Source organism: Parus major, chromosome 4 (genome assembly GCF_001522545.3).
Source record: "Parus major isolate Abel chromosome 4, Parus_major1.1, whole genome shotgun sequence".
Lineage (NCBI taxonomy): Eukaryota > Metazoa > Chordata > Aves > Passeriformes > Paridae > Parus > Parus major.
Window position 1 is genome coordinate 44,713,437 of NC_031771.1, and position 24,226 is coordinate 44,737,662.

The window sequence follows — 24,226 nt, forward strand, 5'->3', positions numbered from 1 at the left end:
ATATTGACAGGTTGTGAGGTTTTTTTCCTTCATGTGCATCTGTTCAAATATCAAATTTAGAATCTTATAAATAGCACTAAGCTCATCCCTGTTGAAGCAAGAGGATATTTTAGGTCTTCTCCAACATGTAAATTCAACAGACTGGAGTTTTCACCAAATATCTTAAAAAGTAAGTAACCTTAACTCCATATTCTTTTGGAAAATAAATTTATCTTTTCTGAACTCTGTTATGCAGTTAACCATACCTGGTAAAGCAATCATTTCACTTTGTATAGTGACAGCAAAGGACATTAAATACTTACTAGAGTTTAACTATTGAGGTTGAGCTACTAACTAGTTTCTTAAATCATGCTCAATGTGAAATCTTCTTTGAATGAATGCCTAAGTGGTGTGCAATTCCAAATAAAGCCACAGTAAATAGCTTGGTACAATTAATTTCTATTAATTACTATTTAAAATGTAAAAATTATTCCTCTTCTAAATTTGGAAAACCTGCACAATTGATCAGCAGTTAAGAAAATAATATAAGAGTAATTTCTACTTTGAACTCTAGGTAAAATAAGGAAATAGATCCCCAAAGATTAGTCTGATAATGGGAAAAAAAATCAGAAACTCTAATATGCAGCATTTCAAGGTCCCTGATGAAATACTGATCTTTATTACTTTTATCTTACAAAGAGATTTGCAAAGATCTTTCCCACAAGCAGAGTGTGCTTGATAAATACTGAGATAACTCTAAGAATAACTGCAAGGTCCAAAGCATATTTTGCCAATGGCATTTGGAAAGTTGGAAATGAGGACAAAAGTGAAAAAAATGGGAAATGTTAGGAGAGATGACTATCTCACATAAAAATCTAAGTGAATTGGATATGGCTATGGTTATCAAGTCAGGTTATGTAACTTCTCTGTGGGTTTTAACTACCTAAGTGCTAGCCAAGTGGTGAAACACGTGCAGTGGGAAGGAAAGATAAGCTTTAACATGTTTTCTTTCACCAAAGAGTCATCCAATCATCAATCCAATTTAATCATCCAGTACACTGTCTTTTACCAGTCATATTGCTAGCCAGTGAGAATGTTTCTCTGCTACCACTGATGTGCCAGCTGTGTCCTTGAAGAGAAATCATAGATTTTGTGGACAAATCTGTTTTTTTCTATTGTTTTATGAGAGTCATATATATAATGCAAATGATAAACAGCTGTGAATAGTAATTGCTTTTGAAATCCAAAATACTTCTTCAAACCTTAATTTCTAAATATTGAGCTATGATCACAATTTCTTTTTTATTGAAAGTAGAAAAACGAACTGTTTAAAACAGTAGTACTTTATAGATATGAATCTTTCAAAATTGCATTATTTTTGGTGACAATAACAAGAAAAGAAGTCTTGTATACCACTTTTAAATTAATATATTGTAATTTACAGTAACAGCAGATTAATTCCTCTTGTTACAGCTAAAGAAAGTGAATGGTCTTCTTTTTGTTACTTCCAAATTATCATGAGCTTCTACAGAAATGTTCTCTTGAGTTTGTAGCTTTACAGTTTGCTATTTTAATTTAAGTTTAGGATACTTCAAAACATAGATTTAGGCTTGTTATAAAGGCTGTTTATTGATATTTGCAATCATTTTTCCAACCAGAATGTCAAATTTTGAGCAGTTTCACTTGGACTTTTACCAGTCTAATTATACCATAGAGGACCAAGAGGAAAGTTGCAACAGCTATGGCTCAGACAAAAACTTCTGTGAAAGCAGAAAGTAAGTACAGATGTTGTTTCAGCTTCTCTCCAACAGATGGTGGTTCTGGGGCTGGCTTTGGGGCTTGCAGGAGGAGAAAAGAGTTTCAAGACATCATCCAGATATTCAGAAAGGCAGAATGTTTATAAGTGAATTTTTCCTTTTAAAGGATTTAATTTTGTGCTACTTTTATTAGTACAGGTGCTACAGGTTGTTTACCTGGCAGGAGTAACTGAGCTTCATGTCATTAATGTGAAATTTAGGGTGCAATATTGCAGGAAATTCTTCAGGATCCTTCTGAAATTCAAGGCAAAAAAACATCTAAATCTGTGGTTCTTTCATTAGCAGTATGGAAGTATCTGAGGAGTATAACCAGTTTTCTGGGCAAAAAATTCAGAAGTGCCTGAGTCTGGAAGTGGATGTGGTGGTCCCCAGCGTTCTGGCAGGCTGGCAAGGAGCTCTGCCAGGCTGCAGAGGGAGCTGCAGGAGGGCCAAGGCAGGGCCAGCAGCTCAACACTCCTTACCCACAGCGAGGATTGTACCCAGAAAATCTCCAGGTTCCCCAAACTGAATATAGGTGAAATGTAGGTATTAGGTGGTTATAGGAATCCCAGGTACAGAAAGTTCTCAAGATCTTATGAATGCAAGCTCAAACATAGAAATAAACACAGGGTTCAACCTCAGACCTTGGAAAAGGCTTCCAAATTTAAAGCCATAAGCAAGAATGAGAGTTTAAATAGAAATACATTGTTAGGTTGTAGCAAGTTTTAAGGTTTTAAAGTTAAGATATAGTAGTAATTAAGTAAATTAAGTAAATTAGGTAAAAAGGAATAAGAAGTTTAAAGTATAACAAGTAGTTTTGTGTGCCACTATATGATTGGTTAAGAAAGTCTGCACTGCGGAAGACATGTATAAAACAAAATAATTATTGGTCTGAAAATAAAAACATTCTTTTGTGGCAAAGTTTATTGGTTAAATAACCTTTAAAAACCCTGTAACCTGTAGTCTTGTGACCACTGACCAAGAACATCTGATGAATAAGGTGAAGATGCACTCATTCCTTCATGACACTGTAGAAGAACAATAAATCATGTTTTAAGACATCTCCCTGTAGTCCCGTGTCTCTCACAAAATCCCGAGATGTGGTGAGTATCTCTAGGATGTTTTTTTCTTTGTAGTTATGAGTTTGGCTGTGCTTTGCTTCTTGTCCTAGGAGCCAGACAGAAAAGCAACCTGTGGGTGGGGCTTTTGTCCCATCAGACATGCTCCTGTCCCCTCAGAGCTACACGGGTCAGATTTTGCAGCCAGCGTACAGTCCTGACACTCCTTCTCAGCTCGGTTATGCTGATGGGTTTGACGAGGAGCCTCCTTTGCTGGAAGGTAACACCGATCCCACGGAAGACACGCATGACTCCTGGGGTGCCTCTAGCTTTTCTGTGCCAGCTAATGGAGCTCACTAGAGAAACTACCACAGGGTTTCTCACCGTGGGAGCTTCAGCCAAAGCTCTTGACCCCCTAAACCTGCATCTTCTCCTCTGAATTTGCCATGGATTCATCCAGCCTTATGGCCTAGAGCAGATATACTGTACCACCGCTAGATGACACCAGAACAATAGTTTTGCATTCACGTTTCCAAATTTGTTTCCCACACTCGTGCTTACCCTGCATACATATTGGAAAATCTATAATTAATCAAGATGGATAATAATCTTTTTTTGCATATCTAGTAATAGATTTCGTAGTTTTCAGATGCTAAGTCCCTTGTTTCAGTGGAAAAGGAATTGAGAAAGCTTCTTTCAGTTTCTTTTAATTGATCACTTAACTATATGAGCAATGTCATTCTTTATGATGATTGACCATTCTAATGCTAGTGGCTGATTTTGTTGCTAGCAAAAAACTTGTGCTACATTAAAAATAAAAGGAAATAAAAAGAGAAAAAGGAGAATTTGTCTGTAATTATTTCAGCATAATGTAAAACAACCATATTCAGCCTGCTAGTTTGACATATTGGAAGGCAGCTGGAATTTTTACTACTGAAAAAGAACTACTACTGCCTTAAAGCCAGCAAGATCACTCTGATATAGATAACTTCCACATCTCTACCTCTAAGACCTCCAACCATTTAACTCCCCATGTGGTTCACCCTGGGAAAAGGATATTGTAGTACAACTGCTTGTGATCTGCAAGGCTTCAGAGATATTCCTATCTGTGTACCACAAATATACACATTTTAATGCAGAATATCTTTATATATATGATGTTTTAGCTGAGCTCAAGAAGATGGAAACTTGGCTTTCCAAACAGATCTAACACATTGTCAGTCTCAGTCACTCTGGCATCAAATCTGAGCCTAACTTTGCCTTTACTGGAGAATCTCAGGGAAGATAGTTAATCATGAGAGCTGAAGTTTCTCCAGAAGTTGTAAGATAAAGCTTTGCCCCAGCAAAGTTAAGGGCAGGATTCCCATTACCTTTAATGGGAAAGAATCTTGTTCTCTTTCCAGGGGTCTCACTAATTATTTTTAAATGCAAACATACCCACCCCAAAAAAAGACCAAACCCAAACAAACAAAAAACCAGACAAGCAAACAAAAGAAACCCAAAAACCCCCACAAGAAACAACAATAATAAAAAAAAAAAAAGAAAAAACCCACCCCACCAATAAAATCCCAAGCTTATAAGGCACTATAAAAAATAGCATGAATTTGCCTTGAAGGGACAAATGTAATTTTTGGTTTTGGTAGTTCAGGCCTGAGAGACATTCCTTGTCAGATTTTCCAGAATTAAAGCATATATCTCTGTCCTCAGTGTTGTAGAGTATCTTAAATTGCACAGCTATTGTTAATTAATGTGTTTTTCAATATCTTAGTGTGGCATTAGATATGTGTGTTTTAAGTACAGGGAAAACAAATATTAACTCAAAAACTCTGAGGACATTTTTTGTTTCATTGTCTGAAATTGGATACAATAAATTAATACTCCAATTTAGAATGAAAGCTGACTCTCAAATATACTGAGTATATGCAGGGACAGTATGTTCCTACTACAGAATATGTCATCCTACAACATTATCTGAAGCATTTGTTTGCAGATTTGTGGTGTTTAACATGTTTTTTGTAAAAGTGTTGTTTTCTTGTGAGCAATAACACAATCCTGAAATTTCTTGTTGCAGAACTTGGGATCAATTTTGAGCATATATGGCAAAAAACATTAACAGTTCTAAACCCAATGAAGCCTGCAGATGGCAGCATAATGAATGAGACAGACCTCACTGGACCTATGGTTTTCTGTTTGGCCCTTGGAGCAACATTGCTGATGGTAGGATGTAGCAGAAATCTTCAGGGCTTTATTTTCTAACAAGCTCATGCCTAGGTGATAATGAGTGTGAAGTTGCAGAAGATGTAGTGCTGGCATAAAAAGAGTCATTTGCTGCCAGTTGTTCTGGGATTATGTATTAAAAATTCTTCCTACTTTGAAAGCACCTGAATAAAATTTAAATGCAATGTAAAGGTGACACAGGCAAAGTGATATATTACTTCCAGTGGAAAGAAGACACTGCACCATTTTTGAGGTGGGATTTAATATGAACAAATGGACAGATCTGTGCCATATATAATCTGGAGAGGCTCTGAATAGGTTTTAAAGGAGGGAATAAAAAAGGAATAGCAGACCAGTCCTGTTTTTCTAACACTCTTGCTACTTTTTTGAAATTATTGTCTTTCAATGTTATTTTAGAGAGTGCAGAGACACATAGACTAAAAAGAAATCTTTATACAACTATAATAATTGGAGAAAAAAATAAGTGGAAACTATTTTTCCCCCCACACCCTTAAATCTGCAATAACTTCCTATACATTTTGCTAGTACTTTCTTGTTTTATATTCTATATTCTATGTTGTCTGCTTAACAAAATATAGTACCCTGTATTTGACCTCCTTCTTCTTTAAAAATATAGCTTTCCTAGAGGAGGAAGGGTTAACAGGGTTGTACAGAACTCCAAATTCACCTCTCTATCCATCACTGGCAATAGGGGCTCTCCAGCATTGCTGAAGTACAGCTCTGACTGCCAACAGCAATTCATCAGACAGCAATAAGGTGGGACCATTCTGGGAAGGGCTTTATTGCCCTGACACTGAGGTGGGAGGAAAGGGGCTCTAATTCTCCATTTCCTCTGTGATAAATAGTGCTGAATCAGAAGAATCTTGAAAGTTGTTACTCAGTTTGTAATGTCAGTGCAGTACCTTGAATGTGCAAACTGCAATATAAATGACAAGTAGTATTATTATTTATGTTCCTATAAGAATAAAAATCTTTTAAAAGGGTGGAAGGGGCAGGAGGAAAGGGAATAAAAGGAAAAGAAGGTGGGAAGCTAGAGAAGACAGCCTATTTTCCACCTGGAGAAATAAATGTATGAGGGTAGTAAAAGGAGAAAGTTGAATTAATTATAATCAAGAAAGTAAAAGGAAAGCTAAAAGAAAAGAATGGAAAAATAAATGTTTCCTGTTGATTTTCTCCCTGAATAGCCAACAGTTATAATGAATAATAAACTACTATTATTGAAATAAATTACTTTAATTATCCTACTTTTTCTGGGATATTACACATTTTAGGTGTCATTAGAAGACCAAGTATTTTCAGTGCTCCAGTTTTAGGGCAGCAGAACACCTCTGACACAATCCAGTGTTTTTGTTCCATAACTTCCCAGCAGTAAGCCTATGGGTTTATCTTAGAAATTCAGGCTACCATTTTATCTCAGATGTATTTGAATCCTAACATGCCTCTTCAGCTGTGTAAACTATGATATCCTTCTGTACTTAAATAAGTATCTTCTGATAGCACCAGGAGCATAATTTGGTTGAGAGCTTGTTTCTAAAAATAATGTATACATTTTCTTTAGTTTCAGCTTTTTAAGTATGGAGAATTATGCAAAGATATTCTTCAAAGGGTAGCAGTTCTTTCAGAGAAAAAGAGGGAAGGGCTGCTAGCCTGGCAGCAGGACTTTTCCTTCCTCGTGTTAGTGTAAAACAGTGCAGCTCCATTTTAGATAGAGAAACAATGGCAGCACAAAATTTAGCAGAAGTCCAAGTCTCAGCTGCTTTGCATTTTACACAGTCGTTCGTATGAAATCAGCCTTCCCCATCTGCTTCAGCTAAAGGTAGTAGTACCATCCAGGCAGATGCAAACAATAACACAGTCTGACTTTCTCCTAACCTTGCTCCTCCTGCAGGACAAATTTAGCTCTTTCCATTCATCAAAGCCTGTCAGACTAATCAAGCCTGATTCTGGTTCTGCTTACATCACTGTGAACTGGGAGTATTCCTGCGTGTGTGAGTCAATATATTTACATATGTTAAGTAAGACTAAAATCAGAACCAACATGTTCAGCTGTCTTTTTTTGATTTTTTCTTCTCTCATTTCCTTGCACTACAAATCCAACATGTCACCAATAGATCTCAGCTAGCTGCTGGTGCTAGTGCTCTCTTCATCTCTGGCTCAGGAATTTTTTAATCTTATACTAATAAATAAATAGTGCTGTTTAGAACAGTTGCATACACTGAAACAAACAGTAAAATATGGATTGTGGATGATCCATCTGTTTTGAGACAGAACTTTACTTAGCTGGTGTATAGCAAAGGCTGCTCTAAACCATTGTGGGTGTTAAACTTACTACACAACCTTAATGACTGCAATCCTAGTTGATAATCATCTGAGCTAGTATTGCTCTCCCACGCTATCTCTAGCTATCATTAATTTTATTTGTTCAAGCAATTTTTCCTGATTATTTTATACCACTAGTATGCAAGTGCCAGCAAAAGAATCTGTACCTAAATAGGAAGATTTCTTATGCTGTTATTTCAGGAACAGATCATTCTTTATGTGGGAGACAGTAATGGGGAGAAGGCCAGGATGCTGTAAGGATATAGGCAACCTGGCTGTACCTGACTTAACCTTGAGGACTGGGACCATAGGAGATCTCAGCAGTGAGCCAGGTCAGTCTGCAGACAGGATAATGTTGCTGATAGAATGTCAGTTCTTATTAACTCAGGTTGCCTTTCACTTTCATGCACTTCTCTCTAACAAGAGCTGGTGAGCTGCCACCAGCCTGCAATAGCAGGACTTCCAAGCTGTGTCATCACTAAGTGAGGCCTTCTCCACAGTGTTGGTTTTTGTCTGTCCTGCTCAAATACCACTGGCATCCAGTGATCAATTTCCACATGCACGGATACAGGAAGAGAGGGCAGAGAAGGCTCCTCAAAGTTGATTTCCCCCAGATTTCATTAAAATGTATGAATAAGTAAAGTCAGAGGTCTTCTCAATCCTCCTTAGCTGTCATGGGAGATAAACTATCAAGTGTCACAAAACATGATAAAAGCTTCAACAAAGTTTCTGCCAAATCCACCACAGTACAATCCAACCATAAGCCACAGCATTATTAGGAAACTGACACCAACTGTTGGTTTAGTGTCTTATATGATTTATCATATGTAATATATATATAGGTAATATATAGTGTGTGCAACATGTAAATTTTGTGTGTGTACATGTATGAACAAACACTTGTGTTTTATGTATGTACATTCTCCTTATCATGTGTCAGGAAGGTGATGCATAGTGGCCCTTCATTTGACAAGTTTACTTCATGGTTCTGACCTAATGGTTAAGCTCCAGATCTGAGCTTTCCCCCTCATAGGCACATTCTATCATCAGGATACAAAATTCCAAGAAAAAAAAACAACATATTTCTGATTTATGAATGTTTTTCTGATGTACAGATGTGAAAATGACAGTATTGCATAGCCAACATTCAGTATTTAATTTTTTGGAAGCTTGGAGAGAGACAAAAACATATTTAACAGTCTTTTGTGACTGTTTATTTTGGGGAGTGAGCAATGCCCTTATGCCTGGAGGTGATCCTTCAAAATGATGGCAGAAGATGAAGGAATTGGTGGTGCTGTGGCCACAGTAGCCTGTTTTACTAGCTTTGTGTATAAATTAGAAAACATCAAGCTCCAGGCTTCCAGGCTGGTACCTTTCATAGGCAATAAATTCAAACAAAGGAATAAAACCTAGAAGGAAAAAAAAATCTGGGATTTTTTTCATTCGTTAGAACAATAAAAGAACACAAGCTGACAGTTACTACTGAGTTTTATGTTGAAATGAACATGTTCTATTGGTCTAAGTACAGAGATGTATCTTTCTCATGGTAGTCAAGGGGAAGAACAGTCATATTTGCCCTGAAAAACACCATAGCTTAGGCAAAATTTTCCTAATTTTTTGTAGACCTGTTTAAAGCTGAAGGTTTGTAACAAAATGTGAAGCATATCAGGTAACTTGAGTCATCATATTACTTAGGACACTTTTTCACTGCCCCATATACCCTTATTGAAAAGATGTTTCCTGAGCCTAAACTGATTTTTAATGATTAAAATATGCTCTCTATAATCTCTTTTTAGTTTGTTGCCAGTTAAACTTTCCCAAGTCTCCCAACCAATTTCAGTTGTGTTCAGAGCCCAGTGACAGTAAGACTGAGAATCTTTTAAGTTAGCAGCAAGCACATTTTGTCAGTTTTACCTTGGAAATTATTTTTATGCAAAAATCACCCAAAAGTATCATCTGTGGTTCACAACTGAACTGATGTGGATGAAGCAGAGAGTGTTAACAACAAGAAGAAACAAACCTAAACCTAAATCCTTCTTCTGCTAGCACTTTGTGATCGCTGCTCAATTCTGTTACCTCAGGCTTCCTCTTATTTATTGCAGGCAGGAAAAGTTCATTTTGGCTACGTGTATGGGATGAGTGCCATGGGGTGCCTTGCCATGCATGCCCTGCTGAACCTGATGAGCGACTCGGGAGTCTCGCACGGCTGCGTTGCAAGTGTCCTGGGCTACTGCCTGCTGCCCATGGTCATCCTGTCCTCCTCTGCAGTTCTCTTCTCCCTGCAGTAAGTACCAGCCTATGGCCACAGGAGTCCTATGAAGGACTTCTATAAGTGGTCCTGTAGTAAATTTTGGCTTCTGAAATTGTAGCACCATTTTGTTTGTATGTATAAGTGGAAACAGCCAAAACTGGACTGTATTTGAGAGGGCTGGTATACATTCATTTTGATGCAAGTCTTTAATTCCACTGCTTTCTGCTTGGACTGAGAGTGCTGTTGATTTTTGTAGCAGCTTCAGTTGTGATTTTTGTTTTGCACAGCAAACAGTGGCCAAACTCAGATATCATTTTTAAAAGCATCTGCTGGATTTTGAATTTATATAGCTGGTTCTTTTGTTTCTTTTTTGTTCAAAGCTTAGGCCTCCCATCTTTGTGTTTCCTTTCTTACTGAATTCTGTGTGACAGAATGAAATAGCCAAGTAACCCTTAATGATGTGGAGAATTAGGACAAGCGTTTAAGATATAGTAGACTTGTATATTCTGAGGTATAATTGTGGTACAATTGCAAACCTGAAAATAACTGAATACTTAGAAAAAGCAAATGTGTAGTGGTGTATGTATCTGTGCATAAGTGGGGGTTGTTCAGTCATATTCTCTGAATAGGAAATTTTTGGCAAGCCATTCAGTAAGCCCTTTGAGACACAGTGTTTATCTCCCTGTTCACACACAGCAAAGTACAAGCAACTTCCAAATCTTGCCTGAAGGCCTCGAGTTGTGCTTTTACCTATTGTTAACATATTATTAATGATGGTTTCCCTCTTTAGTCTTTTTTGTTCTCTCATATTTTTAACTCTCCAGTCTGTAACATATGGAACCTAGCAGATGACGAACAAGAAAATGCCCCTGTTTGTTTGCTTTGGAAAAGCATCATTCTTACATATGCATGTATATATATTGTTGTTGTTGATGTTTGTTTGTTTGTTTTTTAAAGGAAATTCTGTGGTGGAATGAAATTCTGGAAAAATTCTTGTTGCATGTTTCTGTGGAGCTATGATGGCTTAACCTGATCATATTCCATGTATTAAAGTTTTGCTGAGCTCTCCTTGATAAGATGGATGACAGTGACACTGAAAAGGCTGTTTATTCTATGTTCTCCTACAGTTCCCATATTTTCTTGATTAACCTGTTTAATAATCCAGCCTAATAAAATGTGCAGATACATAATTGTAAGACAGATGGGGTGAATTCCAAACCAGCTGTTACAACTGTGCAGGGTACTGTTTTCTGTACATGGAATCCCCAAGCACACACTACACATTTGTAAAATGCTGTGAATTTACAGAAAGCATATATTTTGAAAATCTATAAGTACTAAAATGTAATAGCCTTTACAAAATTGAACTGCTATTTCTAAAATGTATTGATAACATTAAATACCTATTGACAGGGTTCTGCAGTCCTTTCTCATTTGGTATATGAAACTGCTTGAACACAGCAAGCACCAAGGTTAATTATTGCAAACATGTTATTAAGTGGCAGCTTTTAAATCCAATATACATTTCATTATTTTTAATTAAAAAATATTTTAAATGGTAAAAGAAAGAGCAATACATTCATGATTTTAAAAAATATTTACAGAAACATTACTTCTATTTCAAAATTCAAAAAATAATCTGATTTTTTTTCACCAATAATATACATAAGACAGTGCACTCATCTATGGCAAAGATACATAGTAATCTAATAATTTTCAATTTTCATGATTAGCTATTTCCTTGTAACTAAATAAAGCAAAATATGGAACACTTGGGGTAGTGAATAGTACTAAGGAGAAAACCAGTACTCTTATTCAAATTTGCACGGAATTAGATTTGTTTGTGTCTATCTATGCTATTTCATGCGTGAGACCAAGTTTATTAGACCATCTTTCTGGGAGAAACATCAATAGAATTTTTTCCTGCAGGAAGCAGCAACAATCCTCTAATATCAAATCCCCAAACAGACTGGTAAAGCTACTTTCTTAACTAAACAATGAAGGAATGAATGTGAGCATGAAGAAAGAGGTTCTTAGACCTAAGGTGATGCAAAGGGCCCGTTTGGTGACACCAGCTGCAGGATGTGAGAGAAGGAGAAGTGGAAAGGATCCAGTCACATGTCCCTCCATCTCAATCTCACATCAGGACAGCCCCAGTCTTCTTGGTCACTAAAAGCATGACATGCTTTTGGCCCTTCTCCCAGGCTAGAGGATTTGACCCTCATGGACATGCCAGACACAAAGCCCTCTGCATACCATTATTTTTAGCAGTAACACATTGTTAGAGCAAAGATATTGTAAATGCACAGTGCTACCCTTGATTCCGATATGATTTTTATGCCACCTTTCCATCCTGCTCTCTGCCAGACCTGGAACAAACCATGAGAGACCATTGGATTTCAGTGCAAGCAGAGCAGCCACAGCTCTGAATTGTGCCATGTTGTGATAGCCCCCTAAAGAGTCATTATGTCAGCTGAAAATTGTCATTGCACAGTATGTTCCTATTGCACCCCATCTCTCTGCCAGCCTGGGTACCTGCTCAAAAAACCATCCGTACCAGCTCTGAATTTCTGGCTCACTGTTTAGGTGAGCAACTTAGCATCTCTTCTTGGAGGAGAGGCCAGGAACTTGCTTTGCAAAGCCAATGGAATTTCCCTAGATGTCACTGTATGGGTTTAAAAAACACTTAAACTGAGGATATTAAATCACATGGCATTTAATGTTTTATTTTTAACTTGTTGAAGTTGCAATGAGGTGCTGAGTCACCATAAAATCAATTCTTTCCTTCCTCCCTCAAAGGCCCAAGAGCTGACAACACCAAGTACCTTATTGGCCTGGTGACTCAATTGCTAAGAAATCAACTGTTTTATGTGATGTGAAGGCATTAGGTAAACTAAGTCAATTACATAAGGACAGCTTTATTCATCGTGGTTTAGTTGCAATAATTATATCAGTGGAGATAATTTCTGGTAAAAGGACCTACCTGACTATGTATACACAGACAGTTTTTCCCTTCTGCTTCTGTTATGCTGATGCTTTGGAAGAGTGGGGCACCAGGAAGGCCTTTAGGAAGTGGCAGAGGTTTATTCTTTCTCAAGGTCCTTGAGACTGACACGGCAAAAGTGTGTAAAGCAGCTCTCTCATTATGTACTTCAGCAGTGTATTATGCACATGATCTCATGCATTTTACAGAAGCAGGCTGCAAATAGAGTGCAAATAAAGCATATGTTAAACATTATTTATTGGAAAGATTTTGTTCCCACAGGGCTTAATAGTGAGCCCTCTGTAATCTGGAGAAGTATTTCAGTGGGCTTTTAACTACAGTCCCGATATTATCAGCTCTCCAGGCTCCCTGCTCCTGAAAGGGGGCACGACTTCAAAAGGGCTCAGCTGTCTCCAAGAGGTAGGATGTAAAGTCATGGTCCTTTCAGTGTGTAGAAAAGGGTGCCAATAAGCAAAATATTTTTCCTTGGTGGTTCTTTTCCCACTCCTTACTTTGGGCTCAGTGTGTTCCCCTTTTTAAAAGGCCAGTCAAGCTTTTTCCTGGGAGACCTTTCTACCCATCCAGCTGGTGTGAGTCTCCTAGAGCCTCTCTTGAGTGTCTAAGACACACCTAAAATTTGTTCTCTGTGTTACAAAAACACAATTCTCCAGATCATCAGGCTTCCTGATGGAAGAGTAGGTCTGTAGCATCATTTTAGAATTTAACATCTTCTGTAAGATGATTTTGGCTGAAATAGGAACTTGACTAAATTTAATATTAAACTTTAGCAGCTGCATCTGCTGGAGGCTGAGAAGATTTATCTGTAAATGTACAGTCCTTTTAGCAGTACTTCTGATGAAGGTTTTATCCATGCTGAATGCAAAAAATTACTTTTTTTTTTTTATGGTTAAAATTTTAATTTGCTCTCATGCTTGGCTTCCATTATGTCAGTTAGTTCTTGGTTCTTCCATTGGGTGTTACGTATCAACAACATGCTGCTAGAAATGAGTTTGGTAAGATGTGGTAAAATTATTGCTACATTTAATAATATGTGGACTCTGTCATGTTTCTTTTGTGTTTTTTTGTTTTCTCCTAGGGGGATCCCAGGAACTGTGTTAGCTCTGTTTGTTATTGGATGGTGCAGTTTGTCAGCCTCCAAAATTTTTACATCTGCATTGGCTATGGAAGGACAGCAGCTCCTGATTGCATACCCATGTGCTTTACTTTATGGACTTTTTGCACTTCTAACAATTTTCTGAGATGCATTTTCTGGTAGTTTTCTTACAGTCTGTTTATAGTTGTTGGAGGGGCAAGGGTTTATTTACTTATTTTCAGATTGCCTAGAGTTAAGTTCCATTAGCAAAATTAGATTCTGTGACTTACTGGTTTTTTTCCAAATGGCTGATAATGAAATAAAAAAAATTAAGCTAACTGGTAGATGGCCTTAAAACAAAGGTGTTTTGACAATCTCAGAGCTTAAAGAAGAGAAATTGTATTGAGAAGGTAGTAAAAGTGAAGAAAAAAAAAAGAAATAAATTATAATTAAAATAAAACATTCTGTTCTGAGTATTTATGATATAATACATATGCTAGAGAGTAACTAGAATGCAATTATGTAAATATTTAATGGACATAGTTAATCAAGCAAAAATGCATATTTATTTGTTTTTAAAAAAACAAGTTGCCATCTTATATAATTACTAATTAATATCCAGAATTTGTATGTTTGGGTTTGGGTAATTTTTTTCTTTTTGTGACAGAAGGTTGAGTGACCCTGTTCTGTGGCATTGAAGAACTGATCAAGAACAGGCTGATAAAACAGAGGGAACATAGGAATGTTGTCTCGGTTTTTCTTTTTTCATTTTTTTTTTCAAGAGGTGCTGGTATCCAAAACACCATTGTACTGTTTTTAATATAGAGTAGATTTATATTTTAAAATTTTTATTAAACCACTGCCTGCTGTAACTGCAGGAAAGCACCACACAAAACAAAGGCAACCCTTAAAAATGTCTCCTGAAAGGCAGAACTGTATTTAAACAGAGAAAATGCAAATCTTCATAATTGTATCAGCCCCTCAAAAATCTATTTGCTGTTTTTAGTTTTAGGGGAACCAAACATTTATATAATGGCAATAAGGCACAGAATACAGAAGATGATATTTTAAAATATAGTATTAGAAACATTGAGCCATCAAGAGAAATTGGAGATGAGTGCAGTCACAATATGAAAAAAATCTATGTATGAAGTAGTAGAGAAAATGAAGGTAGGTGTAGAAAGAGCTAGGAAAAGTAAATAGATTAAATAAATGGAAATGTGAGGGAAATAAATGGTAGCAGATTATTTCTTCAGTGTCTTATGGTGTCTCTCCTCTTGATGCATATTCTTATGATCTTGATTATTCTCAGTTGATTGTTTTGAATACTTTGGTGATCTGTTTACAAAATATTTTCTTCCTAGACAGAGGGTGAGTGATTCTGGGACAGAGGGTCCTGATGGCTGTAAGCACTTAGGCAGAAGCTTAGTATGGCAAAGCTGCTCAAGAATACACAAAAGTAATTGTATTCCTAATCCTTTTCAGGTCAGAGGTAAATTAGACGATCAGTTTGTCCTCAAGCTAGTGACTCTCTTCCCGAATTGCAAGAGCCTTTGGTAAAAATATTTCCCATTGCTATCATATTTGTTTGGGTTTTTTTAAAGAACTCTTATGCAAACCATTCTGGAATTCATTTTGTTGAATTCCAGCTGAACTAGTTCAGACTAAAGGCCATGAGAAGTAAACAAAAGTAATGTATACTTAGCTAACTCCTTAAAAAAATCACAACTCATTTAGGGAAAAAATGCTGCATTTATCCATTTCTTTACTGCAAAGCTATGAAAATGGGAACAGAGAGGCCAAATTGGAGGCACAACCCTGGAGCAAATTGTGGCTATAACTAGGCAGGATATATTTGCATGTAAGTGGGAATTGTGTGAATTTGGAAGATCAGCAATTGTAAACATGACAAATTTGGCCCTGCTGTATCAGGGAGTAAATCTATCAGGGAGTAATAAGGCACAGATAAACATGTCAAGTGACTGCAGGGTATGGATATAAAAATCAGGGGCTTTGATTTACCATCCATTAATGGCATTCTCATGTCTGAATGGGGACAGATTCATATGGTTGCACTAGTCTTAGAGTTTAGAAAAGATGGTTTAGAAACATTTAGATCCATTTTTGTCCTACATTTCCTATTATCATTCATACTGTCTAAAACAAGTATAAAATGGCTCCATTCTGCAGCACTTTATGTTCATTCTCATACTGATCTGCATGATATGAATCACAGGGGAAGCAGTGAATCGAGCCATCAATTTGTCTTTTGATGTCATAGACAAGTCAAATTACTTATGGGGAAGACAAACACCTTGAAATTTTGCCACAACGTTTACAAAAGCAAATTATTGTTTTATATTTATTTTCTTAGAATTTGTAACTTCTTTTTCTTCACTGAGACACATCTTCATAATTTTGAATGTTAAGAACTTAATTCCAGTAATTTCCCTTGCTTTACTGTTTTTCTGTGCCAATTTCCTTTTTCCTGTTCCCAAGGGATTTCCAGTAAGTGGTACCTGCTGGTGCTGTGCTCCCAGCGTGGTGTCCCCCAGGAGTCTGTGCTGACTCAGAGGGTTAAACTGTCTTAGATGTCCTTCTACTTCTCTGAAACAAGATTCCTCATTATTACCCAGCTCTCTTTTCTGAAGGTCAGAACAGCCATGGTGATGTTTTAGACCATGTTTTCTTGTGTTTTCTTCCTAAATCTAAAAATATTATGGTTACTATCACAAACTGTTAGTTCATAAAAAAATAAATGTTATTATATTAAATAAGATCAGTTTAATCCATGTATATTTGGTAATAAGCTCTTGTTTTGACTCTCTGGACAGGTTTTACAAGCACCATCTTGCTTTCTTGTATTTTCTCTTGCTTGGGCCCTCTTATTTAACCCCTTCATATTTTTCCATGAAAGTTTAAATACAAGGTTGGTGAACTGTTGCTTTCAGCTTGCAAAAGAAAAGGATTATAAAATAGTAATGTGTCACATACTGATTTTTAATTCAGGCTTCCCACCCCAAAGAGTTAAAAAAAATCATGAGAATTACCAATAATCTTCAGAACATAAAGGGAAAAATAATTATGGTTTTGGAGAGTGACATTTTCTAATCTGTCTTTGGATACTTGTTCTTCATAGCATGCACATGAAATGTTCTGAATGTGCACTCACACACAAAAATGGGCATTTACATAGGTCCTTTCTTTTAATTCAAAGGGTGATAAAAGTGTTGGACACAGGCAGCACAGCAGAGGTGTAGGAGACAAAGTGTTCCCCTGCCTTCCACTGCACTTCTTGTGTGCCAGGCATACTCAAGGTCACCCTCAGAAAAAAGCATGCAGCACTCAGCTGTAATAGAAACATTTTGCTGTTCTATTGCAACTAAATGCAGGGGGGTATGAAAGTGAACATATTCTGAGTGAGAGGAAACTAACTATAGCATGTGGTTGATTGTGCAAGGGCAATAAAATGGTTTTATAACTGGCTAGAAGCTGCTGGCGAAATGTCAGGCTGCATCCAGAGACCTCCTCTCCCTGGCTACTTCTGTAGTACCAAAGTTCCCATCTTTATCAAAAATCATCTTGTCACATGTCATCTCTAATAGGTTATAATATGGCCTAGAATGGTTTAACTGTTGGTAAGCTGAATTGAGCACAGAAATCTGCTGAAACATTGAATTGGGCACATGCTGTGCTTCTTAGTGAAAAAGCTCCATGAGAAAAGGGTAATATTTTCCTAGTTTTTGTAGCTTAGAAGCCACAGAGGGCTTACATACAAAACAGTGACCTCATTTCATGACTGTGTTTATGTCATTTGAGAATGAGAAAAGACAGCTCTGTGTCTTGACTTAGACCTCTCCTGCCACCACTTTATTTCAGTGCCTTGCTAAACAACCATCTTCACATATCGGTGTTTTCTGTTCACTGAAGGATCTTAAGTAAATTTTACAGTAAGGCTGAATTACTCATCTTTATTCCTATCAATAATCAGTATTAATGAAGAAAGTATTTAAAAAATTATGCCTGTTTTAAATTTCCCTTTTTTTTCCTTATTGTCAAGAGCATATTTAGTGGTCAGGCCATTTTGGCTTCTTCATGCCTGGCAGATAAGAATACATGATGTACATAAGAATATATGATATCCATACACATATGTAAAAATAGAGATGTGCATATATATGATAGGGTGCAAGACACTGGAGCTGCATCCAGTTCTGAACAGTAGATTGCCACTTTTCAGGGCATAATATCAACCATCTGTTGAACCCAGCCTGGGAGACATTGTATATCATTCCAAAGAAACAGCAATTGCAGCATTCGAGAAGCCCTGTGGGGAATTGCTGCACATAATGACAAAGCTCATGATGACACAATGCATTTACTGGTTAATGTATCTCCTAAAAGATAAGAAAAGGCTACTGGATCAGCAAGTAATGGGTTACTGCAGCACGATGGCTACAAAAATCAGCTGCATAATTAATGTCATCCTGCCTAAGTCATTGTAATAAGAAATTGATCTCTACCAGTGTTGGTATCAGTCATGGATATGTTCCTTTCCAAGATCTACTATCTCTCAAAATTTCACTGATTCATGTTCAGTTAGCCTTTTGTCTACTTATTCTAAGCAAACTGCAAGAATGCCATGAGCAGTACCAATTCTGTAGCTGTAGGCCATGACTTGTCTTCTTAAACAATCTCATCTCCTCAATGTTCCTGGTGGTGAATGCTTAGGAGAGGTCAAAGCAAACACAAGGGCTGTGTTTTAGTTGTTTGCCAAGTGCTTTTGAAAGAATAACATCTGCAACAATGACAATACATTTGCTGTGATTACCAAGCACATTTATTAGACTTATGGTCACATCATTAGCTTAAAACTGCCCAGTGACCTTGGTGCTGCATCACTGAACTAGATGGACGATGCAATTCACAGTGATCTGCATACAGTTGCATAATAAAGACCTTGGCCAACACATACCCTCTACTCTAGCAGCATTTTAGTTACAACTGCAAAAAAAAAGAATCATTACCCTTCTTTTGCCATGACATTAAGTGAAGTGATAATGAGTGAGAGGAGGTCAAGAAAACATTCATAGCTGTAAGCTTAACAGACCACATGGGAAGCCACCACTTTGCAGAGAACAAGGGGTGGATTTTTAAAAGCACAAAGTTCAGTCAGTCCCATCAAAAGTCACTGAGATCTGAGCTCAAGTGTCTACTTTGGTGGTTTTCCTGACAGCCTATTGACAAGCACTCCTGAGCAAAGTGCAAAAGGCCACCAGGTTACCACAGGAAGTGTCCCAGAAGGCTGGTGAATCACGTAAAATTTTGGGTAGACACAGCTGTAGCAATTAAGCATAAGAAGCTCTCTCAATGTGTGGTTGCATAATGTAATCCCTGGCTACAACTTTATCCATTTGGTTATTTTCTGGTTTATTTAACTCTCATCTCTGGACATTGAGTGGCCATAGTTTGTCCTTAGCTCAAGCACTGGCAGCTTATCTCAGCTCTAAATGTATAATATGGAGCTTTACTGGGCTCTGGCTTTGCTCTTCAGCTTAGTAAATTGCTGGTTGTTCTCAATTTTGACCCTTAGCATCTCTTCTCACTCTGTTTCTTAGCCAAAGTTCCTCTTTCTGATATTTTATTTCCTGGTTTCTGGTTTGAAGTTCATGGTTTTAGTCATAATCTTAGCATTTAACAGTCTGCACCCTTGTATTTCTTTGATACTCCATCTACCTTCTAGAAAGACCACACACAGAGGAAGAAAGAGTGCTAGTGAATAATGCAAAAATCTTTTAGAGGCAAAAACCTATCAGCACTTGGCCATCATTAGTTCTTTCTGTCTATACCGGGCTGTGGAATCAACTGTGCCGTTGGGATATGTCATCTATCAGTAGTGCTGAGAGAGAAACCTCTAATATACTTTTTGAGTAAACACAGTGATTTTAATACAAATGCCTTGTTGGCACCTGAAATATGATCAGGGCCTTAGAGATGAGATACAACTGCACATCTTGATGAAGAGACTCCAGAAACAAATACCCTAACTTTTAAAGAGGCATAAAGTGAGCACTAGATTTTATCTCTCCATGTAGAACAATGAGATAGACATGCATTACTGTTCCATCACTCTTCTGAACTGCAAACTGAGTGGAGGAAGAGCACTGTTGATGCACAGCAGAATGTGAAACAGTTTAGGCAGTTATTCCTTGTGAAAAGTAGTAATGACACTTGGCTCTTCAGAAGAAGTAGGCGTGATAATGTGATCTGCTTTAAAGTGCACTTGTGCATTTTGCTTGGTGAGTCAATTTGCTGGAGGAAGATGATACTAAGTGACACTAATAACCACAAAAAGGATGAGTGCAGCATAAATTTGCTTATATTTCAGACATTGTGCACATGGTGCATAGAGATCTGCAGAGTGTTGCAGAGTAGCAGCACTGTGATGTAGCTCACCTGCATAATGAGTGCTGCTGAATAACTGTTGGCACTGCGTAGGAAACTCTTTGACTGAGATAAGAGCATACCTAATGCTTCCTGCCTTATAAAAGGGACCACTTCTCAAAAGAGAAGATCACCCTGGAGACATGAACTTCTGAGGGCAGACATTGAGGTGATATGTTTAATAGAGCACTTTGCAGTTTGCTCCACCACCATCCCTGCCTATACACTTAAATTCTCTCTTTCCAGCACACCAGTCTGATTTATTGCTTGGGTCCTGCTGCAAAAGAGGAAGCTCGATCACTTGTTAAGGTCAATTGCTAAGAATACCCTAAAGTGCAGAAAGAAGCTCCAGAGAAATCTCCACCAGACCCATGAACTTTGTTTGGTGAATAATGTAGAGATGTTTTTGCTAAGATAAATCATGCATTTCTCTGTGCTGCTCATGACCAGAAGATGTATGTATGGCTGTCCAGTTCCTAGGTTATGGCTGGGGCTTATTGGAGAGCTGAGGTTCCTACATGACCACAGCTTTTACAGGTCTTCATCTGGTTCCACCAGATGAAACATTATGTGTGTTACACTTCCAAGCAGAATGAAAGACATTTTTCTATTTCAGGAATTAAAACTGAACTTACAGCAGCTGAATAATCATAGATTCATGACAAGAACCAGTGCAGGAAAGAGCACCAAGAGGACATTTAGTCCATCCTCTGTCTCAAAGAAGATTTGACCTGGTTTCTGACACCATGACTGTTACATGGTGACCTTCCTTTAAAACTTTTACCTTTCTCTCAGCAGACCTTTCAAATCACTATACTGAAGACCTACACCATCTTTTAGTGGCAAGTGGCACGTACAGGACAGTGTATGGTAGTTTTTTCTGTGTGTGTGTGTATATGGATATATGTGTATGTATTGACAGGGATTTCGAAGGTGGGTATGCTGACAATAGGCAGTTGTTATCTGGTTTTGAGTCATTAAGTTACAACAGAGACCATGAAGCAAATCAAACTGCTAGAGGATCCTCATGGAGTCTAGTTCCAGTTTTCACATCCTTATTGCTAATTGCTGGAATCTCAAAGACCATACCAGGGAAGCAGTCACTCTATACGTGCTTGTTTTTTGCTTGAAAATAGATTTTTTTACTTTTATCAGAAAAAGGATGCAGAGACAGATGGGGTTTTGGTCTGGCTGACCATAATTCTTATCCTTAGAATTATTATCCTCATCCTCATTACTATTATGCAGTGCCTAATGGCTAATCAAGAATGATACCTAGGCAAGGTACAAGCAGAGAATAATGCCTCTTCCCCAGAGCAGCTTATGCTGGTGAAATATGACCACTGTGGCAGCACACAATTGCATTAAAAATATCATTGCATTAAAACACTGCAAAGCTTTGCCTCTGTATAGCTTGTCTACTGCACCTCAGAAGGCACTTTGCTCTGTAATCACTGCAGTATGGTACTAATGAGCTTGTTGGGCTTTGTGTGCTTTACTGCACAGTTTGCATTCTTTGTGTACTTGGGCACTTGAATGTATTCTAGCTGTGCCAGTGGTATTTGCATTCTGATTGCTTAATAGAACAATGCTGCACATTTAAGGAAAATCACATTGCAAATACAATGCATGGCAACAGAAATAATATCCTTTGTGCCTACAAATCCCTATGTATGCAATGTCATGTGTTCAGATTTGAATGAACTGGGCAATGTGAAGCTACGGCATCCGTTGTTACATAAATTGTTTATATATGTTTACCAAAATTTTTCAAGCAGTTCAAGGAGTTAAGGGATAAGGGTTTTTTTCTGTTAAAAAAGGAATTGTGTCTAATACACTGGGTTGAGACTTAGTCCACATGGGTTCAACTTGGGCACTTAGCTGGATTTCCTATCAGATCCTTGCCAGACATTTGGGTTTTGAATCCTAAAGGTGCTTTGTGGCATGTCCCACTGCTTTCCTTTAGGTACAGACATCTCTCAGCATCTGGCCTGGAGACTTCTCAGCAAGGATAATGATACTTCCACATTTCATAAACATGCTGTGAGGAGAGTTTACTTTCTCAAAAATTTTCTTAAAAAATCAGGCACTCAGAAGACAGAGCCTAAAATGAATTCTCACAAAAATAGTCAGGTGTAATCTCCTTTCCCAAATTAGCAAGTTTTCTTTTCACACACACACACACGGTCCCCACATGCATGTTCCCCAATATTTAAACACAGAAGACTTTGTATCACATGGTGCAGCCCTAATAACAAAAGATGAAATATGACAAAATCTGATGGAGCTACATGGGCAGCCTCCAGCCAGCAGGATGTTCTCCTGCTTGCTATATTCTTCTCCTCTGGCTTTTCCCTGTCATAGTAAAACACCTCACAGCTTGCCAGTAAGCACATCTCCCTAGTGTGGGGAGGGCAGAAAAAAGACCTCGGGCAGAGTGTGTGTCTTCCTTTGATGATCCTCATTAAAACCTCCAGGGGGAAACCAGAGGAGTGAAAAACACAGCTGTTCTAAGACCAAGATGTGTCTGAACAAACGTGACAACTCCCATTCCTCGCTTAGGAGTCTCAGGAGTCTCTTTAAAACATGGGAGACATAAACTACAGCAGGACCAGGAGGTATTTACTCTGTTTATTGACCCGAGGGATGCATCCCATGTGAGGCAGCTCAGAGCAGTAGGGGTCTTTGGGCCAGATCTACACCCAGCACTCACACCTCTGTACCTTGGCCAGTGTACTCTCAGGTAGGATGAATTTCAGGAAGATTTCGTCCCTCTGTCCCACAACAACTGTTAGAAAAAGGACTCTACCAAAAATCAATATTACTGAAATCCAGAGTCTGAGTCTGGGCAACTGAGTGGCTCTTACCCAGCCATTCAGCATCCTCAATACCTGATGGGTCCTAGTTTCTTGTAAACAATTCAGTATGTTCTGCATGTTTTCTGACTTTTCAATCCAAAATCACTGTCCACAGCAAGGGGTGACAGCTATGCAGAATCAGCCTGGCTGGCAGAACTAGATTAAGCACTGTTCCCCATTAGATAGAGCTCAGTAAATTGCTTTTTTGACCTCAACAAGATATTAGTTCATTAGCTGTGAGCTAACTCAGTAAAAGGCCCTATTTTATAAGTAGCCTGTGATGTTTTAAAGAACCAAATATCTTTAACTCCGTTGGTCAATCTATTACTGTGTACTCAGTCCAATTCATTCCAGAAATATTCCTGCAGTAAACTCCACCAAGTACTATATATTCTGCAGTCAAGTGTGACAAGACAATGTGCATGTCAGCAGTAACTCTTTACAATCCATCATATGCTCTTGATATTCTGTTTATTACTGAGTATTTATAGTAACTTCTTTGTCCTTGATAGGGCATACTCCATTTTAGCAAATAGATGCAAAAGTTCTTTTTTTTTATAGATCTGGTGTAAAATTTTTGTCCTGGATAACTTTTTTTTTTTACAAGTCTGCATATTTGTTCAAAACAAATAAAAATTTCTATTCCATCTGAATGAACAGCAATACAACCTTAGTGCTGGTAATTTGAGGGAGAATTAAATCTCAACAGTCATAAAACCTTTGAGGAAGTAGAAATTGTTTTGCTCTTTTACCTTAGTATGTCCAGGATGTGCTTAAATGTATGACATTTAAAAACAAATAACTGGTGGAATGCAAATTTGGTGCAGGCATAGGCACAAGTAGATAAGATGTCCAGAAATAATCAAATGACAAGGGTGGGCTGTTTTCAATTTCAGAATACAAAGCTGACTTAAGCAGCTATGTCTCAAATTTCAGTTAACTTGGATCACTGAGAGAACATAGCATAGCTTAGTGTTAGAAGTATGGAGGAGAGGAAATTGCGTTGTTCTTTATACTTTTGAATACAAACACAGAGAGCTTGGTCAATGCCTTAATCTCAGAGGTGCTCATATTGTTTTGCTTATCCCTTTTCTCGTGCAGTGGGCATTTTCTGAAGTTACATTCCATTATTAAGGAATGTGAACTGAAATTTAATAGCAAGGAAAAAGAAAGAAGATTTTCAGTCAGTCCAAAATATTTCTTTCAC

General features: G+C 37.7%; 1 protein-coding gene across 1 annotated transcript; it reads left to right on the plus strand.

Annotated features, from left to right (window-relative positions):
* Positions 1–61: 61 nt before the first annotated feature.
* On the plus strand, positions 62–16,494 carry YIPF7 (Yip1 domain family member 7). The gene is made up of 6 exons (XM_015623589.1): positions 62–169; positions 1,638–1,754; positions 2,947–3,113; positions 4,905–5,050; positions 9,493–9,674; positions 13,721–16,494. The coding sequence occupies exons 2-6, from the start codon at positions 1,639–1,641 to the stop codon at positions 13,881–13,883; spliced, it is 774 nt and encodes a 257-aa protein (XP_015479075.1). The 5' UTR covers positions 62–169; position 1,638; the 3' UTR covers positions 13,884–16,494.
* Positions 16,495–24,226: the final 7,732 nt, after the last annotated feature.

Excerpts from the sequence above, each read along its gene's own strand:
- YIPF7 (XM_015623589.1), top strand. The coding sequence starts at position 1,639 with ATGTCAAATTTTGAGCAGTTTCACTTGGACTTTTACCAGTCTAATTAT. Across the intron at positions 3,114-4,904 it reads GGAGCCTCCTTTGCTGGAAG|AACTTGGGATCAATTTTGAG; the intron begins GTAACACCGATC and ends TTCTTGTTGCAG. Across the intron at positions 9,675-13,720 it reads GCAGTTCTCTTCTCCCTGCA|GGGGATCCCAGGAACTGTGT; the intron begins GTAAGTACCAGC and ends GTTTTCTCCTAG.